This window comes from Lathyrus oleraceus, chromosome 6 (genome assembly GCF_024323335.1).
Source record: "Lathyrus oleraceus cultivar Zhongwan6 chromosome 6, CAAS_Psat_ZW6_1.0, whole genome shotgun sequence".
NCBI lineage: Eukaryota > Viridiplantae > Streptophyta > Magnoliopsida > Fabales > Fabaceae > Lathyrus > Lathyrus oleraceus.
This window is the reverse complement of record NC_066584.1, coordinates 241,692,853-241,714,501: the sequence shown is the minus strand read 5'-3', so window position 1 is coordinate 241,714,501 and position 21,649 is coordinate 241,692,853. Positions and strand designations below refer to the sequence as shown.

The 21,649-nt window shown below is 33.2% G+C and overlaps 1 protein-coding gene across 2 annotated transcripts; it reads right to left on the bottom strand.

Annotated features, from left to right (window-relative positions):
• Positions 1-12,168: 12,168 nt before the first annotated feature.
• Positions 12,169-18,486, bottom strand: LOC127091639 (transcription factor SRM1). Of its 2 annotated transcripts, none has more exons than XM_051030327.1 (3): positions 18,353-18,486; positions 16,262-16,994; positions 12,169-13,007 (listed from the first exon to the last, which is right to left on the bottom strand). In XM_051030327.1, the coding sequence occupies exons 2-3, from the start codon at positions 16,648-16,650 to the stop codon at positions 12,503-12,505; spliced, it is 894 nt and encodes a 297-aa protein (XP_050886284.1). In that variant the 5' UTR covers positions 16,651-16,994; positions 18,353-18,486; the 3' UTR covers positions 12,169-12,502. The 2 variants fall into 2 exon arrangements, with proteins under 2 accessions (XP_050886284.1, XP_050886285.1); XM_051030328.1 differs by lacking the exon at positions 18,353-18,486 and adding an exon at positions 17,278-17,296.
• Between the last annotated feature and the right edge of the window lie 3,163 nt (positions 18,487-21,649).

Genomic DNA, 21,649 nt, shown 5'->3' with positions numbered 1-21,649 from the left:
ATGTGAGGTTTGTTGTGAAGAGTTTTCACTTTCCATGTACCTCGGCGTGATAATAATAAAGAGGATTATTAACATGCTTGATATGCTCTTCAGGATCCTCATTCCCTTCATAGTTAAATAGTTTTAGAGATTCTCCATTGTTTTGAGTATCCTACAATCAAGAATATGAGCGGGCATAGGGTTTCTCCTTAGTTCTACTATTGGATCATCTTCTTCAGATATCTCTCTCTCTCTCTCTCTCTCTCTCTCTCTCTCTCTCTCTCTCTTATCCTAAAGTTTGATTTGATGATGAAGTCATAAACAATGGGCCATATGATCTTAGAGAAGGAGGAAGGGGAGGATTCATGCTTACTTTCGTTGTTACAGCGGTGGTGGCCTTGGTGGTTCTAGCGGGTATGGAATCGACCATACTAAGAGTTATTGAATTTTGGACTTCATGTGAGAATATCAATAGCTTGATGATCAAATATTTGAGATCTGGATCTTAGACAAAAGAATGAAGGTTTATTGTTTAATTTAGTAGGAACCAAATTCGATTACCACAAATGGAGCCATTGTTCCGCGAGGGAATAAAAAGTGTGATATGGATCAATGATTATAATTCTGATATGGTTCACTGAGATTTCTGGTATAGAGGCGCGAGGTGTGCCTATAAGGTTAGCACTCCAAGACCCCAGTGAATTAGAGAATGAGAAATATTGAGAAACAGAGATTGATTTTAATACCTGAAAAGTTGTGCCTCTTCTCTTTATATAACAAATGTACTTATGACTGTTTCATGTGAAATGCGGTGTATAGTATTGGGGATTGTCTGATTGATCTAGGCGGTGTGTGGTAACCTAGGGGTTGGTATCATTTATGCTTGAAAGTAAAAAGGTCCTTCCTTTTATTGTGTGATTCTCAATTAGCTTTCAATCTTGGAGTCTCTCTTATTGAGCCTTTTGGGTGGCCAAGAATAGTATCGCCTCATACAAACATTATGAATGAATGAATTATGTATGATTTATAGTGTGAATAATGTATGTCTATGTGACTAATGTATGAATAACGACTTGTGTATAATATTGTCCAAGTGTTTATAATATTTTCCATGAGTTTGTCTAGAGATTGAAATTATAATTCATCCCTTTGTCAACTTGTAGGTGTGTCCACGTATATGTTAGGGCAGAATATGGATTATGAATAGTCTAGAGGGGGTGAATATACATCCCAAGTTAAAAATTTGTTTGAAAAGGTTTTGAACATGGTTTCTAAAATAGAGATTATTTTGCATGGTGGAAGCAAGTTTAGCGTAAAATAGATTACACTTATATTGAGAGATTCACATTTGTGCTTAATGAGTTTACAATGTATCAAATTGAACTACTGAATTTCCCCAAAGTATAAATTAATCGTATTATAAAATCATTCAATTCCACAAGATGTACTATCGAATGATTTTTAATCACATACAAGATTCTACTATTAAAGTCTTCAGACTTAATCCACACTAAGACAAGGTTGAATTATCACTTCTAACAAAACCTACAACTTATGAAACAAATCATTACAAACAAATAAACCTATCAGCATGCAATTCAAGAAAGCAATAGAAACAACCTAATCATACGATTAACTACAATTTTTTTTGTGTGTGTGTGTGTGTGAGAGAGAGAGAGAGGGGATACAACACTATGATTTTTAGTGGTTTGGCATGTTTGTCCTTATTTTGTGCTTAATCCACTCTCCAATAGTAGCTCATTGAAAATTCGTTGGTCTTCCACAATGATTTGCAACAATATTACAAGAGTTCGTATAATCACTAGTCCAAAAGTAAATGCTGAAAATTAAATTTCTTCTTTTCTGGATCTTGGTTTGTCCACAACTCCACGAACTTAACTCTATGTGAAATTACACGAGATTACTTCTTGAATCTTCCAGCCTTAACAACATGCTCCTAAGTTTCTGTCTGTGGAAATTTCCACACAATTCCATTGGTATCTTGAGCGTTGGTATGTCCGAAGATTTAAAACAACTCCTACCATGTTCATAGACTTCCACATGGTACTACTAAGGTCAATATGGAAAGAAGAACCTTCTTCTTTTCCACTGGAATTGTCACAACCAGTTACAACAACACCCAATCTTGAAAGCCACTGAAATCTTAAATAAATCTTCAAAGAAACGTTAAATCTAAAATGAATATCCTTAATCAATCACGAATCTTCCAAGATAGGATTCAAATCCATGCAAAAATGGAAAAAGAATGAGATAGAAGATGAAAGAAAATGTTTGCAGTTGTTCAAGAAAGATTTAAAACTCTTTTGAAAATGAAAGAACATGTGGTTTGTGAGTTTTCAAATCACCAACGAAAGAATTTATTTTCTAACATTATGCAAGATTTGAGAGTTAAAAATGATTTATAGGTGTTAGATATGAAACAGAAAAAGAAGTGAAAACATCTCTTTTGATTCGAGTCAAGAAGATTTGGTGATTCGAGTCTAATGGAAAAATAATATGGAACAAGATCTACACTTAGAGAGAGACCCATTTTTTGTTTGATTTGAGTCAAGAATATAGCATCATTCGACTCACACAGAGAGTCATGGTTTGGTCATGATTCGACTCAAACTTGACAGTGGCTGAAAAAGGAGTTGTGATTCGACTCATGTACAAATTGTGGTTTAACTCACATAATGCATATTTTGAATCAAGAGCAAGTTGTGATTCGAATCAAGCATACAAAATCATGATTCTTCTATGCCTTATTTGATTCGACTTAAGGGATTGTGATTTGAATCATACATCCAAAATCTCAGAAATTCAATTTTTGAAAGATGTTTTGAGATTATCCTTATGACTTGAATTAATCTCAATTATGATTCTTGTTCCAGAAACTCGACTAATTGACTAAAAGCATAATGTTCGTACTCAAACACAAACAATTTGAATTATGCATACCAAAACACGGATGCAAAACTCGATCCTTAAAGATATGAAATTGAAAAGAAGACTCAAATGTAAAACTAAATTAAAATTAAAGGTATCTTCCTTTATGTATCAGAGACATGCAACAAGACCACATAAAGGTACCCCCCCCCCCCCCCTTAATGTATCAAGACATGCAACTTTAATGTATACATAATACACATCAAATACAGTCTTAGGGGTTTTCTGAATATTGAAATCCAAATTTATATGTTTGTTATCTTGCATGAAATACACGCAAGCAATATTGTCATTGGGTGTGAGAAAAACACAAGAAAGGGGGTTGAATCATGTTGGCTTTTTCTTTTTTTTAAACTCTTAACTCATATTCTAAACACAATGTTATAGAACATGATTTAGTTAGAGATAGGAAACAAATATAATATGCAATAAATAAGAATAACACACAGAGTTATCCTCATTCCCCTAACTAAATCAGATTCTATAACCTTGTGTTTAGAATATGACTTAAGAGTTTAAAAAGAATGCAGTCCCTTTGTAATTACAGAGGGACTGCATTCCTCTCTAATTACAAGATATTTTCACTTTATAATTACAAGAGATTTTCACTATAATCACACAAGATTACAATTTTCTCAAGCACACAAGCAAGACTCTTCATTTGCTCAAACACGTAAGTAAGAGACTTTCTTTGCTCAAGCACACAAGCAAGAGACTTCCTTTTCTCAAACACACAAGTAAGAGACTTCCTTGCTCAAGCACACAAGCTAGAAACTTCCTTTGCTCAAACATACAAATAAGAGACTTCCTTGCTCAATCACGTAAGCTAAAGACTTCCTTTGCCCAAACACTTAGTAGGAGACTTCTAACAATCTACCTAGCAGATAAATGATTGTTGGGAAAATACACTTGATATACAATCAGATGTCTATAAAGAATACACAATAAATGAACTCTTTAAGACTTGAGGATTTCTAAGATATACAAGGATAATAAATCCTAAGTTAAGCTTGTGTTTTTCTTGACATAGTAACTTCTCTTTTTGTTGTCAATAGTTGTTCATGAGCAGTTGTGTGTGTGTGTGTGTGTGTGTGTGTGTGTGCGTGTGTATCTTTAAGTCTTTTAGATCCTTAAATAGAGAATAAAAAGAGTCGTTGAAGATGCAGCACAATGGAGACCTTTGAGAAGCTTCAAAAGAGACGTTAGTATGTTTCAATAAATTGTCAAGTTATGTGAAAGATAGTTTGAAAAACCTTTGCTACAAAAGGAATTAGAAGTTGTATCCTAGCAGACTCTATGAAGAAGATATAACTTAGGTTTTCACGTGACAAAGCATGTTCAGAGATGAACAATGACCTATCAATATCACCTTGGTCCTTGCGCTTTGACTGACTCAGGTTCTATTCATTAGAAGCATATTTATCCAAAGTCTGGTCTTCAGAGGCTGACTCCTTCAGACTCTGACCTTCGAACATTCACCTCTTTGGAAGATGACTTCTTCAGATTCTGGTCTTCAGCTTCTAACACATCATATTTGATCTTCATGCTTCTGATTGAATGTTCAGAGTCAATACCAATACTTGGATTTTATATGAAATTTTAGTATATGGTCCTACACACTTGAACAAACATTAGTATACCCAATTGTTCTTTACATAATTTTTTATCATCAAAACCTAAGGGATATGGGCCAAACCAATTTTTCTCCAACAGACATAGCTCCACAAACTAAACTCTATGCGAAATTTTTACTCGAGATCGCTTCTTGAATCTTTCAGGCCTAACAACCTTCCTTTAAGTCTCATTATGTCGAAAAATCCATATAATTCCTCTGGTATCTTGAGCGTTGGTTTGTCTGAGGATTCAAAAAGAACTTCTACCCTATCTGAGGACTTCCACACAATGCTACCAAGGTCAACCTGGAGAGAAGAACCTTCTTCTTTTTCACTAGAATTGTCAGAACCAGACACAACACCACACACTCTTGCAAGCCTATGAAATCTTAAACAAATCTTCAAATAAAAATTCAATCCAAAACGAAACTGCTCAATCAACCATGAATATTCCAAGGTAAGATTTGGATCCATGCAACAATGGAAAAAGAATAAGATGTAAGATTAAAGAACTTGTTTTACAGTGTTCAAGAAAGATTCAAAACTCTTTTGAAAATGAAAGAACAAGTAGTTTGTTAGTTTTCAAATCATTAATGAAAGAATATGTTTTCTAACATTATGAAAGGTTTGAGAGTTAAAAATGATTTATAAGTGCTGGAAACGAAACACAAAAAGAAGTGAAAAAATAATGTTTGGTTCGAGTTAATAACTTTTGTTATTTGATTCAAGTGGCAAAGTAATGTGGAACAAGATCTACACTTAGAGAGAGGCCCATTTTTCTGTGATTCGAGTAATGAATAAAGCATGAATTGACTCACACATATTATGATTCGTGTCATGCTTTGGTCATGATTCTCCTAAAACTTGGCAGTGGATGAAAAAGGACTTATGATTCGACTCGTGTACAACTGTGACTTAATTCACATAGTGCATGATTCGAATCAAGGACAGGTTCTGATTTGACTTTAAGCTTAAAAAATCTTGATTCTTCTCTGCCTTGTTTGATTTGACTCAAGAGATTGTGTGATTCGAATCACACGTCCATAATCTCAAACATTCAAGTTTTCCAAGATGTTTTGAAATTCTACATAGACATGACTTAAATCATTCTCAATTATGGTTCTTGTTCCAAAAACTCGAATAATTGACTTAAAGCATAATGTTCATACTCAAACACAAACAGTTTGAATTATGCATGCTAAAACACGGATCCAAAACTCGAACCTTAAAGATGTGCAATTGAATAGGATACTCAAATGTAAACTAAATTCAAATTAAAGCTTAAGAGACAAGAAACAAAACCACATAGAGGTATCCTCCTTAATTTATCTGAGACATGCAACTTCAATCTCCCCTTTTTTTATGCTTGGTAAGCTTTCACTTGGAATTAATTCGACTTCAAGCAAAATAAAAACAAAATCAGTGGATTCCTTCAATTGCTTGTGCTCCCCCTGAAACATTGCACAATATACAACATCATAAAATGCATAAAACAAATATAGAGTCACATTATAATTTCTCCCCATTTGACAAAATCAAAAAAAGATAGATGTTAATGAGCCTAAATGCAAACAAAACCAGCAACACAAACGATATTCTAGAGAAACTCATGAGCTAAAAATAGCTAAGAAGAATGTATAACATCAAAGATCGAATACATAATACGAAGATAGACATGCTAATTGCAACAAATAAGAAAATAGACATGCAACTATACAACAAAACACAAAATGTGATCAAAACTAATATGAATGGAAGATTTAAATAATGTGTGAACAAACATAATAATGCTCAAATGTAGATAATTAATAGCATGCATTTAAAAATATATTAAATGAAATAGATGAACAATTATATAATAACTTAAGAATGAATGAATTAAGGAATGTAAAAAGTATGCAAATAGTTCAAGAAGCATACCAATAGCTTTGGCTAGAATAAATTACTATAAGAAAATGTTAGTGTATAACATAAATTTATAGAAAATCAAATGAAATAGGAAACCAAATCTATTTAAAGTACGACAAATCTAGGATTCCCAATTCCCTGTGTATCTTATGAAAGGGTTCGAAGGATAATGGTTTTGTAAAGGTATCAACAAGTTGATTTTTCGAATTCACATATTCAAAATTAACATCCCTCTTTTCAATATGATCCCTAAGGAAATGATGCATGATCTATATATGTTTAGTATGTGAATAAAGTACATGATTCTTAGTTAGACTTATTGCGCTAGTGTTGTCGCATTTTATTGGAAAGCAACCAGGTTTTAAATTGTAATCCAATAATTATTTCTTTAGCCATAAGACTGGTGCACAACAATTACCAACGGCTACATATTCATCCTCGCGGGTAGAAAGAGCAACTATATGTTGTTTCTTACTGTGCCAAGAAACTAAACAGTTTCCAAATAGATGACAAGTCCCACTAGTACTTTTCCTATCCGAATTGCAACCGGAAAAAGCAGGGTCAGAAAAACCTACTAATTTACATTCGCTTCCTTTAGGAAACTAAGACTGTGATATGAGGTTCCGTTAACATAACTTTTTACGCTCTTAAAGTGGGATTCCCTAGGACATGCATGAAATCTAGCACACATACACACACTAAACATAATATATGGCTTGCTCATGGTTAAATAGAGTAAGGATCATATTATACCTCAATATTTGGTAATGTTGATCTCTACTCCACACTCATCTTTGTCTATCAGCACATTTAACGCCATGGGGGTTGAGACACTTTTTGAATTTTGCATATCGAACTTCTTGAGAAGCTTCAAGCAATACTTTGTTTGGCTTATGAAAGTTCCATCTTCCGCTTAATTGATAAGTAATCCAAGGTAATAGGTAAGCTCTCCCATTAGAGACATCTCAAATTCACCCTACATGATACTAGCAGACATCTTACAAAGAGATTCATCAGTGGCACCAATTATAATATCATCAACGTAAATTTGAACTAATATGAATGTGCAACTTCTTATGCGAAAAAAAAGTAATGCGAAAAACCATTTAATGAGAAAATACTTTAATGCAATGAAATCACTAGTTTGATGCAGGTTAAAAACAATTTTTATGCATATGAAAAATAGATGAATGACCATGATGCAATAAAAAAGATTAAGATAAATTAAGTGCAACTATACAAGATAGAGAAGAAAGGAACAATCATACCAATTATGATGATCTTGGATTACGCTTGTTGCATAAGTAAAGTTAGAAAATAACAACACTAATATAGCAAAGATACAATACGATCAAAAATATGATTTGATACACTTTCTTTACTTATCTTGAGAATCCATCAAGATTCCTAAACACTTCTGCATAAAACATCAATAGATAGAACTAGGTACCCAATTTTAGTTGGGTCTTTAGGGGTTAATTAAATAACACTTAGGTATCCAAGTCATGGTACCATTGAGAACTTTGACATTCCATAGATGGGAATGGGGCCTAATGTAACCTTTAACACCATAATAATGACATATAACTTTAGATGAAATACTCTTTCTATTTCTTCTAGCAAGTCGGGGGTTTTTCTCAAAACCAATCTTTCTTTCACTTGAAGACATAAAATTAGTAGTAGATAGAGAAATAGCTTGTGTCAATCGTCCTTTTGAGATTTTCATTTTCAAGTTTTAAAATTGGACAAGTAACACAATCTATCTTTACTATCTTTTCAACTAAAGTATTAGAAGTACTAAAACGCTCATCTACGAGAGATGCAAGTTCTTCCTTTAAGGAATATAAAGCACTATAAAGATCATTTATCTCCTTTTCAGGTTTTGAAATAATTATTCTTTGGAGAGAAATTTTCTTAAAAGCATCTAGAGCATCTGCATGCATTTCACCAAAAGTTTTCAACAATTTCCTATAAGATGGTTTAACTTTAGGATCAAAAGTATATACCTCAGAGTCTTCACTTTTCTTGTGTGTCATCAAGTATAGGTTGGCGCATTCATCATCACAACTTGAACCGGAAGATGAAGAGGAGCTCTCATCTTCTTCTGCCTAAGAAATATAGGCTCTACGACATTTAGCATGTTTTCCCTTCATCTTGTAGAATTCCTTATCCTTTTTATTATGATGTTTGTTAAGACTCAGACACGTGTTTCTATGGTGACCCAATTTTCCACATTCGAAGCATGTGACATATTTTTGTCTTCTCTTATATTCCTTCTTATGCGAATGAGACTTTTTGAAGTTAATCAAATTTTTGTCAGATTGCTTGAGCTTATACTTCCTCATATATTGATTTTAGTGTGTGACAAATGACCCCATCTCTTCTTCTTTACAAGAATCTTCATCATAATTATCACTTTCATCCTTTTTTTTGTCCTTGACGACAAAGATTTCAAGGATATATCATGTTTCTCTTCTTTTACTTTCTTTTTCTTCTTCGACTTTAATTTTATTTTAGCGAGCCGTTTTTAGGTCATTATCATGTTCGGTGAGCTTTCCAAATAGTTTTGTGATATCCAAAGAACTAAGATCATTTGACTATTTTATGGCCATTACTTTTGGTTGTCATTTCCTGCACATAGATCTCGGGTTTTTTTAGCATGATCTTTGTTAGAAAAGGTCTTTCCCAAATTTTCTAGTTTCTTGATTAAATGGAGAAAACGAGTATGCATGGATACCACAGATTCTCCAGGTTCTATATGGAAAACTCTGTATTCCTTTGAGAACATATTGATTTTAGAATCTTTAATTTATTTAGTACCTTTGTAAAGGTTTTGAAGAGTGTTCCGCGTAGTTTATGCACTCTTATGATGTGAAATAGATTAATATATTTTGGCTCTTAATGATGATATAAGAATATTCATCACCTTCAAATCCTATAAAGCCTTTTTGGTTTCACCATCAGTCAAATCTTTTGGGGTTTTAATAGTATTATCGACTTCGTTTTTAGGGATAAAAGGTTGGTCAGTAATTGTTACCCATAGACTCTTGTCAACTGACATTAAGTGAACATACATATTATCTTTCCAATAAGCATAATTTTCCCCTTTAAAACTGGCGCTCTTTTGTACGCTCCTTTCGAATCGTCGTCACCCATATTCCCAAACCTTTGAGCCGCTTAGACCTGATCAAAAGACCAGCTTTGAGGCCAATTATTGGGTCAGAATATGGATTATGAACGGTCTAACGGGTGGATGAATAGACCTTCCAAGTTAAAATTTCAATTGAAAAGGTCTTTAACACGATTTCAAAAATAGAGTTTATATTACGTGGCGGAAGCCAATTTTTCATAAAAGAGATTAAGCTTATATTGAGAGATCCACGTATGTGCTTAATGAGTTTACAATGTATCAAATTGAACTACTAAATTTCCCCAAAGTAAAAACTAATCGTATTGCAAAATCGCTCAATTCTACAAGAGGTATTATCGAATGATTTTTAATCACGTACAAGATTCTACTATCAAAGTGTTCAGACTTAATCCACACTAAGACAAGATTGAATTATCAATTCTAACAAAACCTATAACTTATGCAACAAATCACTACAAACAAATAAACCTATCAACATGCAATTATAGAAAGCATTAGAAGCAACCTAACCATGCGATCAACTACAAAATTAACTATGAGAGAGGGAGAGAGAGAGAGAGAGAGAGGAGACAACACTAGGATTTATACTGGTTTGGCATGTTCGTCCTCACTTTGTGCTTAATCCACTCTCCAATTGTAGCCCATTGAAAATTCGTTGGTCTTCCATAATGATTTGCAACAATATTACAAGAGTTCGTACAATCACTAGTCCAAAAGTAAATGTTGAAAATTAAATTTCTTTTTTTCTTGATCTTTACTTGTACACATCTCCACGAACTTAAATCTATGTGAAATATTTATTCGACATTACTTCTTGAATCTTTCATCCACAACAACCTGCTCCTAAGTTTCTGTCTGTGGAAATTTACACACAATTATGTCGGTATCTTGAGCGTAGGTCATTCTGATGATTGAAAAGAACTCGTACCCTGATCATAGACTTCCAGACAGTACTACCAAGGTCAATCTGGAAAGAATAACCTTCTTATTTTCCACTGAAATTGTCACAACCAGTTACAACAATCCTCAATCTTGCAAGCTTTTGAAATCTCAAATAAATTTTCAAAGAAACGTTAAATCCAAAATGAATATCCTCAATCGATCATGAATCTTCCAAGATAAGATTCACATTCATGCAACGATGAAAAAATAATGAGATAGAAGATGAAATAAAATGTTTGCAAGTGTTCAAGAAAGATTTAAAACTCTTTTAAAAATGAAAGAACAAGTGGTTTGTGAGTTTCCAAATCATCAATGAAAGAATGTGTTTTCTAACAATATTAAAGGTTTGAGAGTTAAAAATGATTTATAGGTGCTGGAGATGAAACATAAAAAAAAAGTGAAAAAATCAGTTTTGATTCGAGTCAAGAACATTTGGTGATTCGAGTCTAGTTGAAAAATAATGTGAAACAAGATCTACACTTAGAGAGAGAGACACACATTTTTTTGTGATTCGAGTCAAGAATAAAGTATGATTCGACTCACACAGACTATGATTCGAGTCATGGTTTGGTCATGATTCGACTCAAACTTGACAGTGGCTGAAAAGGGGCTTGTGATTCGACTCACATAGTGCATGATTTAAATCAAGAGCAAGTTGTGATTCGACTCACAAGCATACAAAATCATGATTCTTCTATGCATTGTTTGATTCGACTCAAGGGATTGTGATTCGAATCACACATTCAAAATCTTAAAAATTCAAATTTTCAAAGATGTTTTGAGATTATACTTGAGACATGACTTGAATCAATCTCAATTATGATTCTTGTTCCAAAAATCCGACTAATTTAACTTAAAGCATAATGTTCATACTCAAACACAAACAATTTGAATTATACATACTAAAACACAGATACAAAACTCAATCTCTAAAGATGTACAATGTAAAAGAAGACTTAAATGTAAAGCTAAATTCAAATTAAAGGTCCCCCCTCAACGTATCAGTAACATGCAACAAGACCACATAGAGGTTTCCTCCTTAATATATCAAAGACATGTAAGTTTAATATATACATAATACACATCCAATACAGTCTTAGGAGTTTTTCGAAAATCCAAATCCAAATTTATCCGTTTATTATCTTGCATGAAATACACACAAGCAATATTGTCATTGGATATGTCTGAATTTTGTAATCTAGACATATTTTTCACTATGATGGGGATGATTTTTGATAAAGAGATTCACTGTGTTTTGATGCGTCCGAATTACAATTTTTGATCGGTGCAAGAGTATTTTTGAATTTTCATAGGGTTTAGAAATAAGTGTTTGCTCAGTGTTTGAGAGAAGTGGATGGGGGATGCCTATCACAGCCCATACCACTTTCAGCATAGTAAATGGCTTATAAGGAACCTGTTTTCTTTCCTTCAACAATGGTTCAAAATCATTATAAATAGGTAAAGGGTCAAATCCTAAACAGTGATTCAAATTTGGAATTAGTTTCATTTATATGCAAAAATCAAAACCACTAATTAAATAGGTACCAAAGTCTAACTCAAATTCATCAAAAACATACTTAAATTTAGGTAAATACAATAATTTATTTAATACAAAAAAAACCAGGATTATTCAACAATAATTTACACTATTTAAAAATCCACAAAACCTTCATCCTCTGCAACAACAATGTTTAGCAAAATAGCAATTCAAATGTCTACAAAACAACCTTACTCCTATGTCACAAAGTGGTCACATTTCATGGCAACCTATACTGAAACATACATTCAATTTCTTCCTGCTATGGTTTATTTTTGAAATAACTGAATAAGAATAAAATTCATGCATGCATGCTAATAAATCAAAAAGCAATTTTGTCTAGCAAAAAGAAAAAATTACATCAACTGCAGAAGCCAATCTAGTCTTCTAACTTTTTTGTACATTAAGGTTTCTAAAAGCACTTCACCTGTGAGGACCAGAAGTATGAGGCATAGGGTATGTCATAGGGACCATGTTCATAGGTGCACCGGGAACAACGGTACCGGGAACCGGTGCTCGAATACCGTATGCCATATGTGGAGATCCGGAAAGGTTCACCGGGGTGCCGACGGCAGATACTAAAGGTCCTCCTATAGGTTGTCCGATGGAAGGGGCAGCGTATATTCCAGCACCTGGTATACCGGCTGTGGACGGAACGGCTTGTTTGACTGATTTGTTTGCGGAATTTCCGGAGGAACCGTTTGTTTGACCGGTGATTGGTCCTTGAGGCGTTGAGATGTCTCCGTTGTTGACACTTGTGATATCATGTATGCTCGATCGCCTTCTGTCTTTGTTCATTGAGTTCAATCGGATGAAGTATTTTTGGGCGTGGCTTGCTACTTGTGTTGGCGTTCGGGTTACCACAAAGTTTCTTGATATACTTCGCCAGTCGCCTTTTCCGTACTTGTCTAGGCCCAGAAGAAATAACCTGTTAAACCAATTTGAAAATTTGAAGCAGAAAAATGAGCCATTTCTTTAGAAACAGTAGCAATAAAATTGCAAAATTCAAACATTGCTGCAATCACTGATACTCAGATTACAATGAAAAACATTAACCATGTTGTATGCCACAACTTAAATCATGGAATCTGCATCTTTTAACAGTGAAACTTCACCAGCATGAATGATAATCTAAATTTGAACTAGCACCATAAGAATGCCATTTTATACAAACACTTTAAGATGCTAGCCATTCAAGAGACAAAAGATTCACCAAAAGACAAGAGTATCAAGTTTTAATAATGTTGTGGGGTATAAATATGATTGACACAACTAGCAAATCTGATTTTTGATAAAGAGTGTCCCACATTGGAAGAAATATGATACGAAAATGAGTTTATAAGTGGTGACATCCTACCCCTAACAACTCGGCTTTGTAGGGTTAAGTTAGGCTCAGCTCAAATCCTAAGATGGAATATTTAAGATTTGTCAAGTCATGCGCAATCTTAAGATGGAACATCTAAGATTTTGTTCAGTCTTGGACATAAAGGGGGTGTTAAAAGCCCCACATTTGATGATATGTGATCTTAAAATAAGTTAATAAGTGGGAGGCATCTCTAATCTTACAAACAACAAGCTCTGCAGTTTTGTAGTGTTGAGTTTTAGGACCAACACAAATCCTAAGAGCATCCTTAACCAAAAGTTGTCAAAATCACAATCGAGATCTTAAAATTTTACGATTCCACTCACCCCAACGATTCAGATTTTAAGTAGAATTGTGTGTTGTACACAAATTGTGGGAAAAAAATCGTAAAACCATTGATTATGTGCGATATTGGCCAGTTACAGTCACGATCAACCGTTTTCTGATTACCACCATTACAAGTTGAGAAGGATGACAAGATGCCAAGGCACAACCATTATGGTTCGGCGGAGGCCATTTTCCCACAAATACACATGCCTACCAAAATATCATGTAAAAAAACTTCAAATATATAGTACTATATTTCAAATTAGTAATATCTTACGACCTTATGTTTTACGATCTTGCTACCCCCTCCCGATCTTACAACAATAATTAGTTAGGATCTTCTGATCTTTAGTTACAATCTTATGTTTTACAATCTTACTATCCCCTCCCGATCTTATGCAAGATCCCGATCTTGACAACCTTACCCTTAACTATTATGTCTCCTCTTACAGTAATTCTAAAGAAATATAAAAATTTGTATTAAGTAAACTAAAGAAACACAAAATAAGAGTATCTAAAATCTAGTAAAAACCTCAACATAATATATTTGAGTTAGAAACCCAGTTTACACTGAGAAATTAACTTGATAAATGGAGAAGTTTTCATACAGCCAGAGGATACTTTCGGAACATGATAATGGAAGTTAACAAAAGTAAATGATAAACCCTGGCTTATAAAGAACCTGTTTTGTTACTCAGACTAACTAACCCAATATTCAACAAAATTCACACTTCCCTCACACCATTTCTGACTTTCTCACTAACCACCTCGCTGGTAATTTATTTAATTGAGAAGTTAGTGAAGAAGATAAGTTAGCTGGACTGAGTTAGTCAGAGCTGAGAAAGGATAAGGGCTTATTTGGATTGACTTATGTGAGATTCTATACTGACATAAACATTTGTGAGACTATGCGAGAGAGCTTATGAAAACAACTTATGACATGTCCATGAGTTGCTTCAGCTCATTTCTAATATAACCTCTCTAGGATAACTTGTCTAAACAGCTTATAGTTTATGTGAAAACAGTTTAAGCATCTTGCTGTGCTTGAATATGTCTAAGAAATCTGCAAAGAACGTCATCAGATGGAGATTGTGAAAAGGGAGGAAAAGACAGATCTGCTAATAGCCAAGAGAGATGCGGAACATGTGATGGTGGAAATGTGAAGCTGAGATGGCTCTTTTTTCCAAGAAGACGTAGACACGTTCACAAGAGCTGCATGAGTAGTGGCATCAACATAGTGATGGTGTTGAAATGAAATTAACATATAGAGAAAGATCAGTAATGAGGCCTTTCAATGTAAATGCTTAGAAATTCTTGTGAGAGTCTAAGTACTCTCGAAAAACCTGGATATTCAGTTCAGAGATTGATTCACACAATAAATAGAACTTTCTTTTCATCATCTGAGACAATTGTTATCACTCAAACAAGCGTCCAACCAATGTTGTTGATGGCAGATAATAGCGGTTTGTTCAAATTTTGTTGTGCCACAGTGTTACATTACAACACCGCTATTTGACAACACTTGTTACTAATAAGCATATCACAAAACAATAGCGATTCTGATCAAACTTTGCTATGTTATAGAAGCTATTTGACAACACTGTATCCAATTAGGATAAGTGTACCTAGCAGGAAATAAGAATCAAATAACATAAACCAGTGCAGAAGAAAAAGTAACTACGTAACGTTCAAGAATCATATCACAAGTAGTTTGCCGCGTAAATGTCATTTCAAAGATTATGAAATGAAGATTAAAATAACTATACTCTATCATTCAATAGCATATTTGGCAACGCGTTATAGGGTGCTGAAAGAGCAATGAATCATCTGTCTAAAAAGCTATCCGAATATTAAATAATTTCCTCCCATCCACTTTCTCATTCTTGATTTATATATAAAAAAAAATAAAAAAAACATGTTTGCAGCTACTGCAACATTGTGGTTGTTGCACGATCCGCATCAGACTGCAATTGCGGCGTGTTTTAAATTTTAGGAAACTTTGCAATGTAACACACAGCAGCTGCAATGTAATAGGCACAATGACCTCATCAGCCAACAACGGACTTGAAGGATTTCCGAATGGTGATGAATTGAAGATGAAGGAGGGTGGGATTTGGGAGAGGAGACACAGGGGATATGGAACTTTGGGTGTGGCTCGCAGAGGGGTACATTTGGTGCATCAAGATTCCCCTCTCTTTCTCTTGTATCTTTTACCACTTCATCCTCAACTATTTTAAGGACTAACAGATCCATCGTAAACAGATGAAATTTACAGACAGCATGCAAAAGAAATTTTTAAGGTTCACAATGAAATTGTGACTTTGAATACACCAAAATGTTTAGATTTCACATGATAGGAAATTAAGTCAACAATTAATTACAACTAACCTTAAAACCATACGTTTAATGTAATTAAGTTGAAAAGAAAGAATTAAAAAAAAATTAAAAGTAGTCTATAGTAGCATAAGGGTTTAAGCAAAAGATAAACTTGCCTGTGTTCTTCCTCAGTCCAAGCAATACCCTTTCGCCGTTCTTGATCCGATCTTGAAGCCTTAGTTCCATGGTTAGACTCGTTGTTATTGTGACCACTATGGCCACCCTTCTTCCCTCCAACTCCTTCATCGCTAGCATGACTCGTTGATCCCTCAGAAGAAGAATTATACGACGGTATCGGAACACAACCAGCTTCAATTTGGCCAACATCGTCAACCAAGAGCTCATAATGCTGTGTAATTTCTTCCATAGTCTTCCCCGGTACATCCGCCGCAATCTTTTCCCATCGATCTGAAGCGTCCTCGGGATAAGTAGCCAAAGCATTTTCAAACGCTTTATCTTGCTCTCTGCTCCACTCAGAGCTACTATCCACATCATCCATAGTCATAGTCTTGTCGAAAAAGAGAAAAAAAGGTTCCAAATTTCAAGTTTCAACCTAATAGCTCTAAATCTAGGTTAAGCACATCGTATACACCACACCGAAACACAAACTCCCTGGTTTGATTTATGAGATAATTCCGGATCTAGATTGTTTCTTTGGTGGTGACTCTGCCAATAGTATTAACTTTGGTGGTATGCAAAACTGTGGGAGAAGATTTGTTGTACTATAAGGTTCAGACTAAACTGAAATCTCTGAGGTGAACAGAGTTGAATACCAATGAAAATCAAGAAAGTTTCAAAGATGGGTTTGCTTCAGAAATCAATAAAGGTGGACACTTGTGAATTCCAGACCTACGGATGAACGAAAAGGCAATAAAGTTTCAGTTAGAACATGAGAAATATCCAGAATCTGACAAAATTAATAAAATCATAGATTCAATAGTTGATGACACTTTAAGGGAAGTGAAAATTTTTAGAAATTATGGTGTGAAGTTCACTGTCAATGAAATGGTTATTACTTAGCTATGATATAAGAAAAAGACATTTCAGTAACAAACAAAGAAGGAAAAACCAATATGATTATAATGGATAATAAAGAGAGCGTTCAATAATAAAAACACAAACTTTAGTTTACCATAGTAGTACTGATAGGAACAGTTTTCACAGTTCAGGCCCACAAAACTTTCACTCACAAGAGTAACTAACTACTCTAAACCTCATTTTCACTTAAAATCGCTTGTTTGGATTGGCGATGAGTTCGGTGAAATAACGGTAGCAGTAGCACTACGAATCCTTGATTTCGTTGAAGTTATAAAGTGTAACTTTTGTCAAAATCACAGTGGCACATTGTGATTCTGCAAATTTACCGTCGATTCAAACATGCACACAAAAAAACAGCAATTCAAACCCGAAGAAGAAACCATAAAATTTATTAGCAAATAATCTCGACTTAAAAGATGAAAAGTTAGTAAATAACATTGGATGCAAAATGTCACAGGAACTGTCAAGTTTCTGACACATCAACCAACCATCATATGAAAAAAAAAGACTTCTTTCACTCCACCTAACATATTACCACATACATTCACAGTCAAGTAAAACCTAAGTCTGAGAGTGAGTGTGACAGTAAAAGAGAATTTGACCCACCAACATTTTTTTCAATTTCAAATATAAAACCACAAAATACTTCTGAAAATCCATTTGGGAAAACCTAACTTATTCTACCCTAATTAAAAATCCAAACTTTGGAGTAAAACAAGATAAATTAAGGTTTAAGAAAAAAACCCTAAAATTGAGTTAAAGGGGGTAAAATTGAACACAAAAAAATCATAAATGACATTGATGTGTTATCCTGAAAACCCACAAAGAGGTGCAGATGGGTCAATTTGGTCCCATCTCAACAACAGCTTTGCTACAAATAGGACAAGTTGGGTTGAAAAAGCCACAACCCAAGTTGCATAAACCACAGGAATCTACAGCAACCCATTAATATCTGACAGATAAAATACAACATCAAGAGAGAGAAATTCAGGAATAAACCAAAAGCAAATTTTAGACTCAGACAGACATAGAAAAAGAAATAACCAAAAAGATTGAATTTTTATAGTGTTTTTCTTACAAAACAAAAAAATCAGTACCATGATCCTAAGATTACAACTAATCAAAAAGATTGAATTTTTATCATGTTTATGAAATGGTTAAGTCATCACCTTTATCATTGTTCTTCTTGCTTCATTGGGTTTTGAGGACTGTAGCATAAACACAAAAGAGTCAAAAGAAAGTTGTGTGTTTTGTGTTTATATACACTGGACTGTTCTTCTGACATGTCTCTCTCCTTTTTCTGTCTTGTTTTGTTGTTATTAATTTTATTTTTTAAAATCTATATTTATAAATTTTTATGAGATATTTTCAACTTAGATAGTATTTTTTAATAGAAACTTATCAATTATTTTGGTATTATTTTATTGCTTTAAACTCATTGCATGTCACAAAGTTAAAGAATTCATATAAAATATGTGATGCCCCTTGATAAAAAAAATGTCTTTTTTTATGTATTTATTGTTATGTAAGAAAAGAATCTACCTCTATAACTCTTTTTATAGTTATTTTTAAAAGTTTCTAAATGTATTTAATTTCTATAAAATTAAACAAATTTGAGTTTAAATTTTATAAATAATTTAATCATTTAAAAGTGTTTCCTCCATAAACAAAGAAATATTTTTAAGAATTTTTTATTAGTGTATACCATTCTTTTTTAAAAAAGAAAATACTCCCTCCATAAACAAGTATTTTGAAGATTTATTTAAAAACATTAAATAAATGTTTTCACTAAATTTTAGCCTCTCAAATATTTTATGACATAACCTTTAGTTTTCGTTGTTGTTTATTATGTTTGATGAAAACCCATTTTCTAATGAATAGTTTAGATATTGATTGAACTAAGGTAGGTGTAGAATTACAAAGTTAATAATTAAATAATAAAATAAATTATGAGTAAATTAATTAATTAATTAAAATTAAATATGTTTGATTCTTTAATATAACTTAAAAAAGAAATTTAAGAATTTAGAAAAGACAATTTTGAAGAAGAAGAAGATAAGAGAATAGACAATTTTGTCCCCAAAAACATAAAGAGGTTTGTCTTTATTAGATTCCAAAGTTAAAACTATAAATTGTGCATTCTATTGATTGAGGAAGGAAACAATGAATTGCATGAGAAGGTTGGGAATCGTAAAGATTGTCTTCCATCTTTTTCATTGAGGTGGGTTCATGTGCACTATCTTCTTTGTTGAGTATTTTTTGTTATTCAATGATGTATTATAATGGAGTGATATTAGATGTTTATAGACTTAATCACGCGTGTGGTAGATTTTGGTTAGCCATTTCGATTTTAAGGCTTAATATGTTTCATATCTTTAAGTGTGTGTATTCTTGTATATGTATTCTTGTATTTTTAGGTTAGCTTTTAATATTTTGTATGTATATTGTATATATTCATGTATATACTTTGTAGTTTTATGTTTTTACAATATTTATATACCTTACTTTAGAAAGAAAATGAGTTTATTTATAATGGTATTCTTTACCACGGATTTCTTTGTCAAAGACCATAATTCAAGCTAACAAGGGGTGAAATTTATGGATACAAGGGAATAGAAACTAATATCTAGTTTGAGATATGTGGTAAATGGACCTTAAATTTGATGATTTTTTTTTAACCTATGATGGGGTGTATAGTAATTAGATGATGGAATTAGGTCATTTAGGATGAAAAATATGCTATGAACAATCACAACATTATTGACGTTCTTCATTTTCTTGTGTCACTACAATTATGTAGGTGTTGCATCTAGAAGTTGTTAACTTTAATTTATATAGAAGATCTTGAGTCCGAAAAAATATTCAGACAAATTGCAAATCAACTATCAAGAACCCTTGTTCCCGTTCTTTTGTTTGAAGATCTTGAAGAAGATCTCAGAAGAAATCAACAAAGACGAGAGGAAGTCATGACTAAAACTGATATCATTGTCATTGTTGATGATAGGGTAAGAAGCATTAGAGATTATGTTGTATTTTACCTTAATAAATGAACACTAAAGTCAGAGATCATTGTGGCCTTGTTTGAGTTTAGACTAATGATTTTCCAAATGCTTTAAGTTATTGGTCAATATTTGAACGTTGTCACTGATGATCCACACTCACATTTGAGGCAATTTAGGGAGGTGGATAGCAATTTCAAGATCCTTGGAGTTTCTGATGATGCTTTTAGGTTGAGACTATTTTCATATTCTCTAAGGAATAGAGTTAAAAGTTTCCTTAATTCTTTGGAACCAAATTCTTCATTCTTCATTCTTCAAGTTATTTTTCATCTTTCTTTGGTCTTTATTCTTCATTTTTTTCTCCTCTTTGACTTATTTTGATTTGTTTTCTCGATTGAAAATATGCAATGATAAAGTGTCATCACAATCCCAAACTTTAATCGTTGTTTGTCCTCGAGTAACTTGTCTGCACTGCCAATTCCAAACAGAAAACAAGTTACAACATAACAATTGAACATCACCGTATAAAATTTTCTTTACCTGATCATCATTCTAGCTTCCCACTTCAATCTAGTAAATTCAGAAAACATCATCAATATTTGACAAGTACTCAAAATGTCTCTCATCTCACCATTACTCGCTCAATTGATAGGGTAATCTCTCAATCAACATGCAAACCAGTTTATACAGAGTTTGATCACGTTCTAATAGAATTTGTCAAAGAAATAAAAACACACACATTTAAGGCTTTTTCGATTGTATCTTGGCTTATGTTCGAGTAGGATATTTTTTTGGGAAAGTAGGTTTAAACCTTTGGAGTTAGGTACCTAGCTCTCATCTTGTTACCATACTACTCTTTTCCTTATTAATGGTATTAGAGATATTATTATTGTGGTCCTCAATATTCATCTAGCATTCTTTTTTCTCTCTTTTTTTTTGAAGAAGTCGTTTTTTTAACTCCTTATTTTCTCAAATTTTGATTTGTTTACCATTTTTTCTCTAGTACCCCAAACCCAAACCTAAACTTTGCTCACTTCGAAGAGCAACCACAAACTTATTCTTATTCATACAACTTTAGAAATAAACATTCCTACCTAACTCCAAAGAGAGGATGGAAAGATGAAATCTTTCGAGTCATATGGCTGATAAATAAGTTCAAGTCACCGAAAGAATGTCTAAGCTCAAAGTGGTTAGCAACGGATGTAACCTATTACTGCAGGGTAGTTAAAAAAGCTTAGAGTTCAAAGCAAACAACTATCTTTGTGTGTGTGAATCAAACTAGACAAATTAAATCGAAAATAGTTCAAACCTGATAAAGCAATAATGCATGGATACACTCAGTGAAAGGAACAGTAAACAATGGGATTTAGTTGGCTTAAACCTTACTAGTTAAGGTATCTTAAAGTTGAGTGCAAGTATCTTGATTCCTTTTTCATCATTTGCTTTCAATTCGTAAATCACTTTCCT

Excerpts from the sequence above, each read along its gene's own strand:
- LOC127091639 (XM_051030327.1), bottom strand. The coding sequence starts at position 16,650 with ATGACTATGGATGATGTGGATAGTAGCTCTGAGTGGAGCAGAGAGCAA. Across the intron at positions 13,008-16,261 it reads TGGACTGAGGAAGAACACAG|GTTATTTCTTCTGGGCCTAG; the intron begins GCAAGTTTATCT and ends TTGGTTTAACAG.